Source organism: Oncorhynchus gorbuscha, linkage group LG01 (genome assembly GCF_021184085.1).
Source record: "Oncorhynchus gorbuscha isolate QuinsamMale2020 ecotype Even-year linkage group LG01, OgorEven_v1.0, whole genome shotgun sequence".
Lineage (NCBI taxonomy): Eukaryota > Metazoa > Chordata > Actinopteri > Salmoniformes > Salmonidae > Oncorhynchus > Oncorhynchus gorbuscha.
In genome coordinates this window covers 73,962,423-73,980,909 of record NC_060173.1, presented here as the reverse complement: position 1 = coordinate 73,980,909, position 18,487 = coordinate 73,962,423, and the positions used below count along the sequence as shown (strand labels likewise).

At 42.7% G+C, this 18,487-nt stretch overlaps 2 protein-coding genes across 3 annotated transcripts; one reads left to right on the top strand and one right to left on the bottom strand.

Annotated features, from left to right (window-relative positions):
• Positions 1 to 1,291: 1,291 nt before the first annotated feature.
• mstnb (myostatin b) lies at positions 1,292 to 6,251 on the bottom strand. Its single transcript, XM_046359915.1, has 3 exons — positions 5,762 to 6,251; positions 4,325 to 4,692; positions 1,292 to 3,041 (listed from the first exon to the last, which is right to left on the bottom strand). Exons 1-3 carry the CDS (start codon positions 6,132 to 6,134, stop codon positions 2,661 to 2,663), a joined length of 1,122 nt encoding a protein of 373 aa, XP_046215871.1. The 5' UTR covers positions 6,135 to 6,251; the 3' UTR covers positions 1,292 to 2,660.
• Positions 6,252 to 7,973: 1,722 nt separating this feature from the next.
• On the top strand, positions 7,974 to 13,834 carry LOC124015332 (small membrane A-kinase anchor protein-like). Of its 2 annotated transcripts, none has more exons than XM_046330539.1 (2): positions 7,974 to 8,536; positions 11,391 to 13,834. In XM_046330539.1, exon 2 carries the CDS (start codon positions 11,576 to 11,578, stop codon positions 11,846 to 11,848), a length of 273 nt encoding a protein of 90 aa, XP_046186495.1. In that variant the 5' UTR covers positions 7,974 to 8,536; positions 11,391 to 11,575; the 3' UTR covers positions 11,849 to 13,834. The 2 variants fall into 2 exon arrangements, with proteins under 2 accessions (XP_046186495.1, XP_046186560.1); XM_046330604.1 differs by lacking the exon at positions 7,974 to 8,536 and adding an exon at positions 9,081 to 9,177.
• Positions 13,835 to 18,487: the final 4,653 nt, after the last annotated feature.

Genomic DNA, 18,487 nt, shown 5'->3' with positions numbered 1-18,487 from the left:
CTAGACCAGGGTTTCGACCCCCCTGGTGCCCATTTTTTGCCCTAGCCTGAGTTTTTTTTGCACTAGCCTGTGAAATGTAATTGCCTGTGTAGTGGATGAGAAATTCAGGTGGCATGTTGGCTTGATGACATCTCTGACATCACCTTCCATGAGATCTGAAGCCAATTGTCGCTCATGGGATGACAGCTGATTAAAATAACCAACTCATCATCAAGCTTTAATTATTTAATCAGCTGTGTAGTGCTAGGGAGAAGAAAAAAAACATGCACTCGGTGGGGCCCCAGGACCGAGTTTGGGAAACCCTGTACTAGAGTCCCACCTGACTGTCATGGCAGTCCTCCAGCTCACAGCAAGAAAGGACGTCACTCTGGGCCAATGCTCAGTTCGCCCTCTACCGGTTGGAAGTGAAGCCTCATGAAGCTATCAGTTCAATAAGTCATGCTGTCTGAACGCAACAGATTTCACTTCCTCTCTCATTAGACTGCAATGCCTTCTACAGCCCTGACTGACTGCTAGACCCCTAGCTGGAAAAGCAGATTGAAAGAAAGTTGGCATGAATGATGTCCACAATACGTATGATATAATGTTATCGGTGAATGTTGATCTTATTACTTTTCTGTACATCCATGCATGGGTGCATGCACAAACTCACACACCTCCTGTGGCATATCCATCAGTAGAAGACATATGTTGAAAGAATAAGGGTGGATAAACTCAAGTGAATGAGACATGTTGTCCAGACTACTCTGATCATTGCATATTGTTTTGGTGATGAAACGAAAATGGTAACACCACCGCTGGCTGGGTCCGTGTGATTGGTCAGCTGAAAGGGACCATGTTGGTCCAATCGTTTTAATGGGGTATGGTAGGATCCATGCTGTTCCTTAGCCTGGACACACTTTCTGTGACCATGGATGGGAGGGTTTTGGGTCTTGCACTATTTGGCTGAATTGCCTGTGTAGTGGATGAGAAGTTCAGGTAGCATGTTGGCTTGATGACATCGCTGACGTCACCTTCCTTGAGATCTGAAGCCAATTGTCGCTCATGGGATGTCAGCGATGTCATCATGGGATGTCTCTTGCTCTGTTGGCTATAAGTGGTGTTGTGCAAAGTATTTTGAGTTTGAGCCCTGTTCAGGGGAACAGAATGAACTGTATTGCGGTCTATAATTCACATTTCATTTGATGTGAATTGGAACCTTAGGGATGCATTAGTCTTCATGAGTTTATCACAAGAACCTTCCTCTTATGATTCAGTTTACATGACTGAGGCTTTTGCACATGAACAGGAATGTTAGAAATGACCTTTATATGATTCCACATGGCACTTGTGTCATTCAGAACTCATTGCTGAAGGAGTACATTGCCCCTTGTCTAGAATACATGCACAGCCTCTAGTATTCCTAGGGCAGTAAAATACCATTACTAAGCTATTGGATGAAATAACTGAACTTAACATATAAGCAAGCACCTTTATTTGATTAACAGGTATATAGTTGCATTTGTACTGTTTTCTTGCTAGTTTGTGGTCTTATACATTTACTAACAGTGGTTTAGAAAGGCAACTGCTAATGGAAACAATGGTATATGTATACAATACAAATTTTACAACTTTTGTAGCAACCAATTCTTTCTATTGGTTTGCCATAGTGCAAACTGTGTTATTTGTAAGACAGAGTTTAAACGTGGTTTTAACATTCATACTTTTCAAAATACATTTATCTGTCTTAAACACATCTCAATGTGTAGACTGCATTCATTGTGCCTCCGGTTCAAGTCCTCCTGTCCAGTAATGTTGATTTTACAATAAGATTAATTCAAGTGAGTAGGGCAGTTCAGGCAGTTGAATGGTGGTAAAGCTATGATTAAAAGTTGAATAAGAATGCACTGTTGCTGTGTGTGTGCATGGTGTTTATGGCATTATGCATGAAGGCCAGTTCAGACTGAGACCTCAGCTATAGTTTTCCAAGCCCTTTCAAAAGTCGTTGAGGATTCCCGGTTTCACTCTCAAACATTGCTTATATGATTATCACACCGATAGGTAAGCGTAGCTGTAAAATCTTGGGGGGAAATGAGTCTGTGTGTGTGCACCTATGTTTCTGACCTGGGTTGAAATATGATTTGTTTTCTTTCCAGTACTTAAGCTGTGCTGGCCTGGTGCAATGGAATCAATGGATTATTCCCCAAAGTGCAAACCCCACCTGTCTCCATCAAACAGTCAAAGTATTTGAAAGAAAACAAATACTATTGAACCCAGGTCTGGTGTATGTGTGTCCATCCATGTCTGTATGTTTGAATAACTGGACGGAGCGTGTAACATTTAACAGTTTTGTGGGAACATGTGGCGTACTTTAGGCTACTAAGTCCACTCCCAAGTCCAACAGGCGTTGTGTTCCTACATCCATGTGGTTTTAGGCCATTGTGGCTGCGAACATGTGATTGGAGGGAAGAAAGAAAAAAAAGGAAAAAAAAAATGAACGAGACATGTCCGTGGTGGAAGCGCTGCTCAGCGAATGAACGGGCATTTCTTTAGCCGCTATTCTGGCTCTATTGCACCGTGTTCTGCAGAAAGCACTGGTAGTGGTGGATGGATCTGTCCCAAAGTCCAGGGGGGAGACCCTGGCTGAGCCCCTCCCCCTCGCCGGCAGAGCTCTCGCTCGCTCACGAGCAGCCGCATCGGTCCACCACCATGGAGGGGATCTTGCCGTAGATTATCTGCTCTTTGCGGTTGAAGTAGAGCATGTTGATGGGGGACATCTTGGTGGGGGTGCAACAGGGCCCGGCAGTGCCGCGAGGGTTGGCCTTGTTCACCAGGTGGGTGTGGGGGTACTTCTGCAGGTGCATGTACTCGCACTCACCAGAGCAGTAGTTGGCCTTGTAGCGCTTGGGAGCAATAATCCAGTCCCAGCCAAAGTCTTCAAAGTCTACCGTGAGCGGGTAGCGGCAACAGCGGGACTCGGGGGAGTTCTCGTCACAGTCCAGGCCCGAGTCTCTCCTGAAGCGCTTTGGGCCCTCTGAAATCGTCACCTCCATGAAGGGTTGCTGTAAAGGCACAATACGGAATGGTTGAAAACCAGAAACAGGCATTGCTTGATACATTGGGAAATATATTTGATTTTGCCTCTCCAATAAAACATTGCTTTATTAATAAAGGTAAAAAATTAAATACAAAAATTGCTGATCAAGGTTTCAAACCTGGTGTTGTGATACTTTGAGCCACTGAAAATGTGTGTGTGTGTGTGTGTGTGTGTGTGTCCTTGTGGGGACCTAAAATCCCCAAAGGTCCCCACAGGGATAGTAAAACAAGGAAAGTTCTCCCTCGCCATAAGGACATAGGCTATTTTAAGCTTAGGGGTTTGGTTTAGGGGCTAGAGTGACAAATAGGGTAAGGATTTAGGGTTTGGGTTACAGGTTAGGGTTAAAGTTTAGGGAAAATTGGATTTTGAATGGAAAACAATTGTAGTTCCCCATGAGGATAGAAGAACAAAGTGTGCGTGTGCGTGTGTGTGTGTGTGTGAGAGAGAGAGAGAGAGAGAGAGAGAGAGAGAGAGAGAGAGAGAGAGAGAGAGAGAGAGAGAGAGAGAGAGAGAGAGAGAGAGAGAGAGAGAGAGAGAGAGAGAGAGAGAGAGAGAGAGAGAGAGAGAGAGAGAGAGAGAGAGAGAGAGAGAGAGGGGAGCGAGAGAGAGAGAGAGGGAGCGAGAGAGAGAGAGAGGGAGCGAGAGAGAGAGAGAGGGAGCGAGAGAGAGAGAGAGGGAGCGAGAGAGAGAGAGAGGAGAGAGAGAGAGAGAGAGAGAGAGAGAGAGAGAGAGAGAGAGAGAGAGAGAGAGAGAGAGAGAGAGAGAGAGAGAGAGAGAGAGGCTGTAGGCAATTACTCTGATTAGCACAGTCACACAGAGGACTTCAGGAATTTCTGGCCATGTAAATAATGTGAACTTTTATGTAATCAGGTGATAGAACATGATATTATTGGTGGCCAGGGAAACTATTCTGTCATAGATATACTCCTTTAATGAGGTCTGTGTGTTAATACTAAATATTCTAAAGTACTTTGAAAATGTGATTGTTAGCTAAACATAAAAGCACATGAGAGCAAGTCTTAGGATGCCAAGACCCCTCTGATCAACAACTGGTATTTGAAGCCAGATGAGTCTTGCCACACAATTTGACACAAAAATGTATTTGCACTCTTGACACGGGTGGTACGTGTTGATATTGCATCATTACGCATTAATACATGGGTTATGGATTATTTCACATAGATCCCACGGGGATAAGTTACAAAACCATTTGTAAATTGCTTCGACGGGAGATCAATCTAAACTCACCAGTCCTTCTCCCGCTTCTGCTGAGGTAACGGCCAGATCATTTCCCTTCGAGTCGAACGCATTAATCTCGATCCCCCAATTCGTCTCCGGCTGCCGCAGCCATACGGACAGCACTTGTTTCACGTCGATACTTTGCCAAGAGCTGACTCCTGCATTCACGTCGATCTTTAGAGACCGGATACCTATGTGCCTGCCCCCGTTCGTGACAGGCATCAGGCGGGAGATTTGCAGAAACACGGTGGTGACTTCGTCAGCTGGCAAAAGGTGCACCCATAACTGCGCATGAACTATGCGGTTCACCTGAATCTTCGAACTGAAGGAGAATAAGCAACACTTGGGTTTCCGATCGACTTGGACGATGGATTCGGCTGGAGGAGAGAAATTAGAACATTAATTACAATATGGAAATGTCATCTCTAATTCCACAATACAATTTGATTTATAAACTAAATTAAATGACTGCAAAAAACGTTTGCAGTTGTATTTAACACAACACACAAAAGAACCCCCTTGGTAAACCAATTTCAAAATTTATATTTAAAGTTACAATGTCATGACAAGTATTGATAAACTATAAAACACAACGATGTGTCATCTCCAGGGTATCCTCCAATATAGCCTACCCTATCTAGTTTTAGAACTTCCACACTCAACACCAGAGTGACACTGGCACATTATACGATGGAACTTGGCTCGTGCGTATTGTTCGTAAATTTACTGCGTAAAATTCTATTGTGGTTTCAATTTAACATGAAATTACAGATCAATACGAATTCATCATTCGTATGAAATTCCAACCTATTCTCAACATAGTGGTGCAAGTAATACGGGATCAGATATGCAAGTGCGCTCTGTTCCCAATGCGTAAAAACAGCTGCGGTCTGGTGCCTTTTTAACGTTATTAAACACTGAGTGTACAAAACTTTAGGGACACCTTCCTAATATTGAGAATAGCCTCAATTCGTCGGGGCATGGACACTACAAGGTGTCGAAAGCGTCCCAAAGTGATACTGACCCATGTTGACTCCAATGCTTCCCACAGTTGTGTCAAGTTGGCTGGGTGTCCTTTAGGTGATCGACCATTCTTGTACACAGCGTGAAAACCCAGCAGCGTACATTCAAACCGGTGCGCCTGGCACCTACTACCGTACCACGTTCAAAGGAACTTACGTATTTTGTCTTTCCCACTCACCCTCTGAAAGGCACACATACGCAATCCATGTCTTAATTGTCTCAAGGCTTAAAAATCATTATTTAACCTGTCTCCTCCCCTTCATCTAAACGGGTTGAAGTTGATTCAACAAGTGACATCAATAAGGGATCATAGCTTTCACCTGGATTCACCTGGTCGGTCTATGTCATGGGAAAAAACAGGTTGTCCTAACGTTTTGTACACTCACTGTATAGTTACATTGAATAATAGTCTGTCAAACTTACGTTCAGTGGCCATTGTCATGATTGTTTCTGTGATGGCATGTTCATCATCTTCTTCCATAACTCCATCCTTATTGTCATCTCCAAGAACATCGTACTGGTCAAGAAGTTGCTGCAAAGGTGGTGCCTTAGGCAAGAGCTGCTTGACAACATCTCTGCTGATATTGGGAGCTTGCTTGAGTCGCAGTTTGCTAAGAATTTGGGACTTGATGGCGTGTAATCTCATGTTTTTGATCTGCTGTCGGACCTCGCATGTTGAGCACTGCTCGCCGTCATCCGTGGCAGGGGGCTGGTGGTGCGCGGTTTGATCACCAAGACCCACTGGACCGAAAGCAACCATGAAACTGAGATAAATCAGAACCTGCGTCAGATGCATTATCTAAGGTGCGGAGTTTGCTATAAAAATTGAATCCCAAATGTAATATGTATTGGCATATGTGAAGGCGGACTACAGAGTTGCCTCTGTTTGAAATCAGGCTCTACACTGATAGGTGTCATACTTTAATTCGGCAGCCCTTTTTATATTGCAACTTTGGCCTCTCTTTTGTGTCGTCAAAATCTATGATTGGTTGGGCTGGCAACAATGAATTTAACAGACAGACATGAACTGCATTTTTCTGTCAAACCTTAAAGAGGTACGCAATGGCAAGGTTTGGAATAGTTTTGAGACAACTACACTATCAATCAGACAAGACAGTACTGCAAATGGTCAAATAAACATTTCGGATATGGTTATTGATTTATTGCATGAACTTAAGTCAGCCACAGCCTGTCAACATCTGAATGCCACTGAGAAACCTGTTTTATTCAGCCTGTCCCATCACACCAGGGGTGGACCGGAAACAGAAATCGATTCTGGCATTTATAACACAATGGCACATTTTCCCCCTTGAGACACCCACAACTAAAAATGTTTCCTCATGGCACCCACACCAGCCCATTTTATTCATTGAGGCCACCATTATTAGCCAGATAATTATCATTTTGTGCAAAAAAAAAAAAGTTAGACAGGCCCTCTAGGCAAAGAATTTACCAACCCTTCTGACATTTGCCAGGAATGCCAGATGGTCAGTCCGCCCCTGCATCCCATCAAAGCTACAGGGATCAAATGAATCTGAGTTATGACCACTTCTTTACAATCAGTTAGTTATATGATCAGCTTGCCTATCTTTCTGAATCTCTCTTGAAAATGTAAGGTCAATTATTTACAAATATGACAGGAACCAATATTTAGTCTATGTAGACCTATAGGCTACATGGAGTAGACCTACATGTCTCCAAACCTACTTTCCAAAGGCAAAATGTATTAATCAAAGGACTATAGGATAGATACCATTGCTAGATACCATTCCAAATATATAGCGAAATGGGCTGTAATGTAGGCCTACTATACTGTACTAAACGATAGGCTACTGGTTATTGTTGCCTTGGGGTGTCTGATTTGCGAAAGCTTTTTTGTCTAGACGTTTAGTGCCATCGTGCGGCTTATCGACAACTACAGTTGCAACATTACACACAGGTTATGAAATATTATTTTCATTTACAGATGAAAAGTAACATATAGGTTCTAATGAAAGTCAATCAAATCGTCTAAATTATGTACATTTTACGCAGCAATATGGATGACATGACACAATGACTTGGTCACGAGTCATGTCAATGGTTTATAGCCTATTATCATTATGGAATTTGAGACTATATCCCTTATGTGAAAGAAAACATACTAAACGACTTTAACTAATGTACACTTATGGACTATACAGTTTTACGCACACTCCTCCAATGAGTTTTACAGATTTACGCATTCGTCAAGAACGAATTCGTCATATATATATATATATATATATATATTTTTTTAAATGACCACAATTGGTTTGAAATATATCCGAGCACATATAGCTTGCTATCAATACTCATAAAACCTCTGCGGCTTAAGCGAAAGCACACTACCGTACCTCCTGTGCCATAATGGTCCAGACCCCTTGGCAGACTCAGTAGTAGCCTAAAATTTAGACACATGGATGCTGTACGGGGGTACACTTCCAGCAAAGGCCTGGGAGACAGGATTATAATCTATGGCAACAATTGAATATATTCCTTACTTTAAACATTGTAATAAATCACTGAGAAGTCAAGCATGCCACAAGAGGGTGATATTGAACAAGTATCAGTATCCTGATTGTATGCGCACAATTTACCTCCACGACATAGTCGACACAGCTACTAATTGCTGTTGAGTGTGTATTAAAAATATAATTACGTCCTACAAGCTACAGCCGCCATTAGAAAGTGTAGTCAAACAGGCAACAATTTCAACGATGACCTATGGACAATCTCGAGTAGAATGATGGCAAGAAGGTGTAGTCATTCAGGTATGACTATTCATGGCTTTAAGACCTTAAATCGATTTAGCATTTAGTTAAATTACTGCACAATGTGGTATGGTGCAACATTGGATGCCCAGTTTGGTAACGTAGTGCACATTTCGTACAGAGAGAGAAACCGACCAATGCTATCGCTGCCTTCCAAGCTTCAAGTTCAAATCATTGGACGCATATGCAGCGGTTTGAAGGCGATAAGGAGATTGAATAGAAAGGAGAGGCGGCACACATATTTCGGTTCACAATCCGTGTGGATGTATGACACTTCTTTATTGAAATCAACCGCAGGTGGAAGTGTCGTTAAAGAGAAAACGAGGATGTGATTTCCCCCTGGGTGAATTTGATATTCATGTGGGTAAACTCACCCAGTCCTACTTTTCCAAGAGCCCTCTTGAAGGTACGTATCCCAGGCATCAACGATATTTTATGATATGTATTTGTGTGGGAAATTGGCTATAGGCGCAGGCTACCTCTAAATAATGCTGTATTAAGCAGAAATGCGCTCACGAGTAGGGATTTTTCAGAATCCTGTTTCCAAGGGTGACAACTATTTCGCCCTCTATTTCCCCATCCCGGTTAGCATTTCTCCTTGACCTTTTATGTTCACATTTCAATAGTGAGATTATTTCATATATGCCCTTACTAATTCAAGAGATGTGGGTTATAGGAGAATGGGGGTTAAACGTCCCTGGTCTGGCCAACTTCACCCTCACATTCCCAAGGACGGAAATGAAATGGACACATTTTTTATTTAGAATAACTTTTTCTCAAAGAATAACCTATACGACTATATTACACAATCAGGTTATTTCTAAAGGTAAAATATAATAACAAAATGTAAAGTAGAACTGTTATATGTGTTGGTTGTAATACCCCCCCGCTTCTAAATCCGCTGGGGAGGGAGGTAGGGTTATAGGGTCGCGTCCCATTATACCTGGGCTAGAGCGACATGCTTGCCACGTTCCATGCTTGAGCGAAATGCTACATTGCCACGTTCCTTATAGGCTACCTGGGCTAGAGCGACATGCTTGACATAAGGTAACAGACATCACCTTTCCCCACTTTGTCTTAAAATATGAAAAGATGTGTCGTAAAAATCTGATTGAAGTTTCAGGAATCAGCACGGTACTTATATAAGCGGGAAGCCACTGTCAAAAAGCATAAGCTACAATGGTAGCATTTTGCAGCATCTGTAAAAATCTCATTTATGTGAGAGATGAAGGGATGACATAATAGTGTGCTGCTCTGTCAGAGAAATAATCACATGCCACCTTGAATCTGGATCAGGCAGCACACTTGCACAGGACAGATGGAGATGTGGACTACAGCAAATAACACCAGTCCTTTGTGCATTCAACCTAGAGCCACACAGTCTATTTACACAATGCCTAGTCAGTCTACACACCCCTTGCAGTTTTCACATTTTGCTGCCTTATAATTAAACACAACCTAATCCACATTTTCAAAGTGAAAAAAATGATAAGTAGTTTGGAAAATGCTCTATATCTACACAGAACAAAAATATAAATGCAATATACAATTTCAAAGATTTTACTGAGTTACAGTTCATATAAATAAATCAGTCAATTGAAATGAATTCATTAGGCCCTAATCTATGGATTTCACATGACTGGTAATACAGATATGCATCTGTTAGTCACAGATACCTTAAAAAAAAGGTAGGGGTCGTGGATCAGAAAACCAGTCACTATCTAGTGTGACCACCATTTGCCTCATGCAGCGCGACACATCTCCTTCGCATAGTTATTCAGGCTATTGCTTGTGGTTTGTGGAATGTTGTCCCACTCCTCTTCGATGCCTGTGCGAAGTTGCTGGATATTGGCGTGAACTGGAACACGCGGTTGTACTCGTCGATCTAGAGCATCCCAAACATGCTCAATGGGTGACGTGTCTGGTGAATGTGCAGGACATGGAAGAACTGGGACATTTTCAGCTCCCATGAATTGTGTAGATCCTTGCGACTTGGGACCATGAATGGGGTGATGGCACCGGATGAATGGCACGACAATGGGCCTCAGGATCTCGTCACGGTATCTCTGTGCATTCAAATTGCCATCGATAAAATGCAATTGTATTCGTTGTCTGTAGCTTATGCCTGCCCATACCATAACCCCACCATGGGACACTCTGTTCACAACGTTGACATCAACAAACCGCTAGCTCATACAACGCCACACACTATGCTGTCTGCCATCTGCCCAGTACAGTTGAAACCAGGATTCATCTGTGAAGAACGCACTTCTCCAGCGTGCCAGTGGTGGATATAGAGGTCCTGGGCTGGCATGGTTAAAAGTGGTCTGCGGTTGTGAGGCCGGTTGGATGTACTGCCAAATTCTCTAAAAGAACGGCTTATGGTAGAGAAATGAACATTAAATTCTCTGGCAACAGCCCTGGTGGACATTCTTGCAGTCAGCATGCTGTTATTTCAGCTCTTGAAACACTTTACATCTTGCGTTTGTATCTTTTGTGCCATTAACTTCATCAAACTTTAACTCCAGTTTCTCTACAAGCTATACAGAACAAAAATATATTTCCTTCAAATGTTGATATTTGCTTCCATACACAATTCAATATTACTTTTGAAATACAATAAATAGCCTTATAACTTTGACAAGTTAACAAATTATATAGCCGATTCACGTCTCCAAGTAAACCAAAAATAAAAGTTAAAGAATGTGATTAACCCAGTGGCTCAGATGAAGCTATTGAAGCATTAGATACATCTCTTTTAGATGTTGATATTTGGTTGCATTATCAACCAAACACAATTCAATATGACTTTTGTAGTACAGTAAATAGCCAAAAGTTAAGGCAATCTTAGAAACTAATGTAACAGTATCTATTCAACCTTAAAATGAGTAACACATCAAAAATCAAACATGGTTTTTCCATTGGAATTTGGTTGCGCTTTAGATGGTTGAAAGCGTAGTGATAACACATTGGGAATTCAACAAACTTCTGGCTGTCCTTTTTTGAGTGGGTGAATAAAAGGTTGAAATCTCTCATTGATTAACGTCTCAACCAAATATGACCCAAAAGGTCCATGTTGAAATGACGTGGTTTGTCCGGTGTGTAGCTACTGCTGCATAGGTGGTAACAGAGGGGAAAATGCTAAGTCACTGTGAAAATAGTAGGCCTCTCAATCCTTTCCTTTGCTATCTGGTATTTTTAGACTGCCTCTGATGGAAAATAAAACACTGAAATCCTCTCCCTATTTTCTCTCCCTACAGCACATGCGAAAGATCTGTGTAGGGGAGGTACAGGAGCATGGCTGACCGTCTGGACTATTCCAGCGAAGCTCGGTCCAGACAAGAATCGGCTTCCTAGCCGTCACTTCTCGACCAGAGCCTAAGCTCCTCTCAGACACACTCCTGCTTCACCAGCTCCCTGAAATCAATGCTACATTATTTCTATCATGGGATGCGTCAAATCCAAGAAGAGCGATCCGACCCAGTACGCCAACTCGGTGGAGAAGGTGGACGGCAAGCTTGGGAAGCGATGGGGCGAGAATGCGCTGCTGGTCCACTCTGAGACGGGGTCAGGGAAAGACTCTGCCCGGGAGGACCCCATCCTGCTGGAGTATGCCCAGCGGCTGTCGGAGGAGATTGTGGCCCGGGCAGTGCAGCAGTGGCTAGAGGTGGACAGCCGCTACAGTGACATCCCCTACATCGAGTGTGACGTGCCATGAGGGGAGGGCGCAGGCAGTGCAAGAGGCATTTCTGTTCTGGGATTCACTTTGACCCTCTGGGGAGAGAGAGACAAATGGATGCCCAGAAGACAGGAGACCAGACAGCACTCAGATTCAGGGTGAAACAAAAAACACTACGAACATGTACCAGCTGGAGATGACAGTTTATCCCAATCTATGGTCCAAAGCCATTTTTCTGTTTAATTAATACATACTTGGATGTTGTAACTCATTTGGTGACATTTTGACCTTGACTAACAGACAAAGACCTTGGCTACTCCTCTCATATTCAATCTAGACCATGTGCTTCCCTCCATCGTTAGCTAGAGGATGAGAGTTGGGGTGGGTTTGGTTAAACCGTCTTGGGAGCCAATAAAGCAGGAGAGTATCATTGAATCCTGCTTTGAAAATGACCGGTTCTGCCTTTCAGTAAAATTATACCGTTTTTGTTGTTGTTGCTTGATGCGTGTCATCCTGGGGCCAAATTTCAGGTCCTATGTAGGAAGTTATTAATAGGCCCCTCAAGTGGCCAGTGTTTTTCACTTGAAATGTTTGCTGGGATCAGCAGCTACACACCTCCCTCTCCATCTGTCTTCCCAGACAGAAGCTCCCAGTTTAGGGTTATTGGATAATGGCGTCCCAGGGGGCCTGTGGTCCACATCCACCAACAAAGGAAACTCATTCTTCAAACTACCCATGAAGTAGGTCCGGGACGATACCAGTATTGCAATATTCGTTAGTACCGGGGCAAGGAAACAAAACATGAAGCGAATTTAACTTCAGCCCTAATGTTGGAAACAAAAATCATTATGTTGTCCCATTCATTTATTTTCCAAGCTATAGCACACAATATTTTACATACAGCAGGTTTTTAAAGGACCAAAGAGCTTCGTGTTTTTATTTTTGCCATGGAAAGAATATCGCGATACGGGTATCGTCCCGGCCCTACCATTAAGCATGTTTGACCACGAGCTGCAGCAACCGAGGACCTGACTACGGTCACTTTGACAAAATGATGCTCTAGGAATGTTTTACAGAGGTTCAGCGTCCTACCATTTTGTGAATTTGAATGCCAATGACAATGGGACATTCCTGAGGGCTGGCTAGGTCCGCATGCCATGAGTAAATCAGGACATTAGGACGGATTCACACACTTTTACCGGGACTTTGCTTCTGGGCACAAAAAGAGTGCTGGGTTCACAAATACCTTTTGTTTTGGCCAAAAATGTCTAGGGCCAAGCACCCTGGTTTTTACTTACTGTATTCTATCCAATGATGAACTACTGCCATCTGCCCCATAGAATTTACAGCAGAAATATGCAACTCTAAAAGGCCATGCTATTTTTATTAAGAGCAAATGGCATCTTAATTGTACGATGCTATTTTAACAGGCCAAAGACACACATACTCACAACAGAGAGTTGAGTTGTTTGGAATAAGGGGACCACAACTGCCAAAGTCCTTAATGAATGCGAATTACAAGCACAATATGTTTGACGGGCTTTCTTACGACGTTTATTCAATAGAAGGCGATATCAGTGCGTTTTAGTCATAAGCACGTCAGTTCCCACCCTACCACAAACGATGTTCAAGAAGCTCTAAAAAAGGTGCATTAGTCTAGGCTGGGCAACATGGTACATTAACAAGTGGACATTATTTCACTGGAAAATGAAGTTTTGGTGATGTTTGGAATGTGTATCTCAAGTGAGAATTCAGCTGCCAGGGCATTAGGTTTGCTCAGCAAAATAATTTGGTGGTTGTGTGCTTTAACCGCTACACCAAAAACTCCATTACAGTTAAAAGCAACAAATACTGTTTATAACGACATTTGCACTAATCTGGGTTGAGAGATTAATCTCTTGAACCATCCCAAAAATTCTGTAAACAAATTGAAAAGCCTGTCGAATGCCTCCCAGTCGAAACAGTTTGCGCGTATATTGCAACAACATTTTGTGATGTTATTCTTTGTTTTGACAGTTTTTTGTTGTTGTCAACATTTTGTGATTGTTTGGTATTCTTTGTTTTGACAGTTTTTACATTTACATTTAAGTCATGTTGTCTGTTTCACCTTATGACATCCAGTGGAACAACACAAATAGTGCATTTTTTTAAGGGGGGTGAGAAGGATTACTTTATCCTATCCTAGATTCCTTAAAGGCAGGTGTCTCCGGAGTGGTGATTGACTCCGTTTGGTCGTGAGCCACCAAGGAGCCAGAGCAGCGAACAGTTTTGATGATGCCCTTCCTCAGTGGTAGGGAGGCGAGCAGGCCAGAGGTGGATGAACGCAGTGATTGGTCAACAGTACTACTCCTAGTAGCGGTGGGAACTATAGACAGGATTCTTCAAATTTCATTCACATTTTCTCACTTGAGAAATACTGCACCAAACATCTTAGTTAGATGTAAAATTACTAAGACCTCCTCAGCAAAAATGCCAACATTAATTACTAATAATTCTTGATTTATCTTCGATTAATTCTGACTCTTTTGAGGAAGTGTTATTGGCTAAGTTGTTGCTACGGCATCTCAAGAGGGACAAACCGTAATATTGCTGTTTTTTATAGCATGTTTTTGGTGAGGAGACAGATTCTCGCCACGCCACCTGGTAGTGTCTTTTTGGGCCGCGCCGGAGATGCCCAAGGGAGTTTGATGGTTCTAGTAGCAAAGGATGAGAGCAGAGGAGAGAGAGTTAGCAAACCAGTCTCAGTTTGCAGGCCCATTTGGATCAAGAAGGTCATTCTGAGAGAGATAGCAGTGACCCAAATTTTTTTCCCCATACTGAATTCCTAAATCTAAAAACTGGGAGGTGGAGGGTTTAGAACAGGTCACTGTTATCACTGCTTCAGCTAAATGTTGTAACAACTTATAGATAAAGCTGCAAAAAACAATACATTCAAAAGTTGATTTCCATCTCAAGGGACAAACCGTAATATTGCTGTTTTTTTCATTTTTTCAAGACTTTTAAGGGAGTTTGCCAAACCAAACCTAAATTGGTTGATAAAAAAAACTGTAATGTTTTACTATAAATGTTGCAGAAGAAAAAACAATACATTCCAAAGTACCATCACAGTATATAATGTATACAATGCATTCGGAAAGTATTCCGACGCCTAGACCTTTTCCACATTTTGTTACGTTACAGCCTTATTCTGAAATGGTTTCAATTTATTTACATTTTTATCTACACACAATACCCCTTAATGACATAGCAAAAACAGGTTTTTAGTCTCGAGTCATCTTGGGTATGACGCTACAAGCTTGGCACACATGTATTTGGGGAGTTTCTCCCATTCTTCTCTGCAGATCCTCACAAGCTCTCAGGTTGGATGGGGAGCATCGATGCACAGCTATGTTCAGGTCTCTCTCCAGAGTTCGATCAGGTTCAAGAATCATTCAAGGACATTCAGAGACTTGTTCCGAAGCCATTCCTGCATTGTCTTGGCTGTGTGCTTAGGGTAGTTGTCCTGTTGGAAGGTGATCCTTCACCCCAGTCTGAGGTCCTGAGTGCTCTGGAGCAGGTTTTCATCAAGGATTTCTCTGTACTTTGCTCCATTTATCTTTCCCTCAATTCTGACTAGTCTCCCAGTCCCTGCCCCTGAAAAACATCCCCACAGCATGATACTGCCACCCCCATGCTTCAACGTAGGGATGATGCCAGGTTTCCTTCAGACGTGACGCTTGGCATTCAGGCCAAAGAGTTCAATCTTGGTTTTCATCAGACCAGAGAATCTTGTTTCTCATAGTCTGAGTCCTTTAGGTGCCTTTAGGCAAACATGTGCCTTTTACTGAGGAGTGGCTTTGTCTGGCCACTCTACCATAAAGGCCTGATCGGTGGAGTGCTGCAGAGATGGTTGTGCTTCTGGAAGGTTCTCCTATCTCCACAGGGGAACTCTGGAGCTCTGTCAGAGTGACCATCGGGTTCTTGGTCACCGCCCTTCTCTCCCGATTGTTCAGGCCAGCAGGCCAGCTCTAGGAAGATTCTTGATGGTTCCAAACTTCTTACATTTAATAATTATGGAGGCCACTGTGTTCTTGGGGACATTTTTTGCTACCCTTCCCTAGATCTGTGCCTTGACACAATACTGTCTCGGAGCTCTACGGACAATTCCTTCGACATCATGGCTTGGTTTTTGCTCTGACATGCACTGTCAACCGTGGGACCTTGTATAGACAGGTGTGTGCCTTTCAAATCATGTCCAATCAATTGAATTTACCACAGGTGGACGCCAATCAAGTTGTAGAAACATCAAGGATGATCAATGGAAACAGGATGCACCTGAGCTCAATTTCTCATAGCAAAGGGTCTGAATACTTATGTAAATACAATATTTTGTTTGCTTTATACATTTGCAAAACATTTGATAAAACTGTTTTTGCTTTGTCATTGTGGGGTATTGTGTGTAAATTGATGAGGGAAAATAATGTATTTATCCATTTTAGAGTAAGGCTGTAACGTAACAAAATGTGGAAAAAGTCAAGGGGTCTGAACTTTCCGAGTGCACTGTATTTCATAATAATAAAACTGTGATAGCTTTCTAAGTTACGTCGAACACAGAAATACAATGCTTTGGATTATGGTCAATGTTGCAGTTCACAATGCTTCCAGCTTGAATGAAATACAAGGTATACCAACGTATGTACAATCTAGGTATACCTGGATTCTTTCCTTCGAAATATGATGTCAGTATCGGTAACCATGGCAAAATTACAGTAACATCAGTCTTTCAGTCAACCCTTTAGTTTGATTATGAACAAAAATGTGTTTTCTGTTGGGAGATCCTAATGCTTCCTTTGAATCGATATATTTATATAATATTCATTTCACCTGCAGCACTGTACAGGTCTGTAAATAACTCATTGATTAAAAAAAAAACGTGAATAACAATAAAGCTGAAATCTATGCCTTCTACCATTAAGTGACTTAATCTCTTTTTTGAGAAAGGGCATCAGCGGGGTAGGAACCTGTGACCCTCTATCCCAGTGCATAGTCAACTGCTGTTGAGGCACTCAGAATGTTAATAAATTAGAAATGTGATTAGTGAAGTATGTTGGGTAATGTTGGCGGGAAAAAGGAAAACTTGGGTTCGAACTGGAAACTGGAAACAGGAAACAGCAGCGGGAGCACCCCCCTATCCACATCGACAAGACAGTATCAATCCAAGATGGCGTAGCAGTCGGATGTCTTGTCGTGTCGTGTCCCTTGTATATATCGTTTTTTTTTTTTTTTCTTTTTTTTTCTTCGCATATCTTTTAAAACATTTTGCTAAACCTCAACTTCTAAATACTCTCCTGCAACCCGCCTCACCCAATGTAGCTATTTTTTTCTAAAGTATTTATATCTACTTTGGATCCGGAACCCCTCAACTGAAGCTAGCCAGCTAGCTACCAGCTATCAGTCAGCAAACCATTGCTAGCGGTCTTCAGCTAACCGGTCATCAGCTAACCTTTAGCTCGGAAAGCTCTCGCCAGTTCGAACAACGCGACTCTAACCAGAGCATAACGGACCTATTATTTTTTTTATCCCCGGATTCCCACCGCAAACGGAACATTTTCAGCTGGGATTCTTCACAACTAGAAATCTAGCTAACCGCAACCCTGGATGATTACTCCTGGCTAGCGTTTCCACCCACTTAGCTTGAAGCTAGCCCGGCCAGAGCTCCTGTGCTACCACCGAAGCATACTCCTGGGCTACAATATCCGGACCCACGACCGGTCTATCGATCTCACCGCATGAAGAGGAATAAACAGACTCACCCCATCGCGACGTCCCCCATAGGCTAACTTTCTAGCCCTCGCTATCTCCTTGCTTGCTAATTCGGCCTGCTAACTGCTAGCTTGTTTAGCCCCGGCCCGCTAACTGCTACCTTGTTTATAGCCCTGGCCTACTAACTGATAGCTTGTTAGCACAGGCCTGCTAACCGTCTGAATCGCCGCGTCCCAAACACTCACTGGACCCATATTTACTTTCTATCTCTTTTCGATTTTTTTATTTGTTTATACCTTCCGGTAACCTGCCTCACCCAATGTGATACAGAATCGCTATTATTTTTAATTTTTAGAACACACTCAAGAACCTCCAGAAGCTAACCAGCTAACTAGCTACAAGCTATTTAGTCATTGTTAGCCACTGCTAGCGGCTTTTACTTTTTGCACAGCCAGACAGTTTTTTAAAACCTGGATAACACTCGCCAGTCCAGCTTCCCTGCCCCATCCACCGCAGCCCCCCTGGACACTGATCACTTGGCTACATAGCTGATGCATGCTGGACTGTCCATTAATCACGGTACTCCATTCTGCTTGTTTATGTTTTATCTGTCGGCCCCAGCCGCACTCAGGCTCTGTGAGTAGTTAATCCGACCCTCCCTGCCTAGTCAACGACATTTTACCTGCTGTTGTTGTGCTAGCTGATTAGCTGCTGTTGTCTCACCTACAGTTTTAGCTACTGTTTTAGCTAGCTCTCCCAATTCAACACCTGTGATTACTGTATGCCTCGCTGTATGTCTCTCTCAAATGTCAATATGCCTTATATACTGTTGTTCAGGTTAGTTATCATTGTTTTAGTTTACAATGGAGCCCCTAGTTCCACTCTTCATACCCCTGATACCTCCTTTGTCCCACCTCCCACACACACCTCACCCAT

Excerpts from the sequence above, each read along its gene's own strand:
- mstnb (XM_046359915.1), bottom strand. The coding sequence starts at position 6,134 with ATGCATCTGACGCAGGTTCTGATTTATCTCAGTTTCATGGTTGCTTTC. Across the intron at positions 4,693-5,761 it reads CATGACAATGGCCACTGAAC|CCGAATCCATCGTCCAAGTC; the intron begins GTAAGTTTGACA and ends TCTCTCCTCCAG. Across the intron at positions 3,042-4,324 it reads CAGAAGCGGGAGAAGGACTG|CAACCCTTCATGGAGGTGAC; the intron begins GTGAGTTTAGAT and ends GTGCCTTTACAG.
- LOC124015332 (XM_046330539.1), top strand. The coding sequence starts at position 11,576 with ATGGGATGCGTCAAATCCAAGAAGAGCGATCCGACCCAGTACGCCAAC.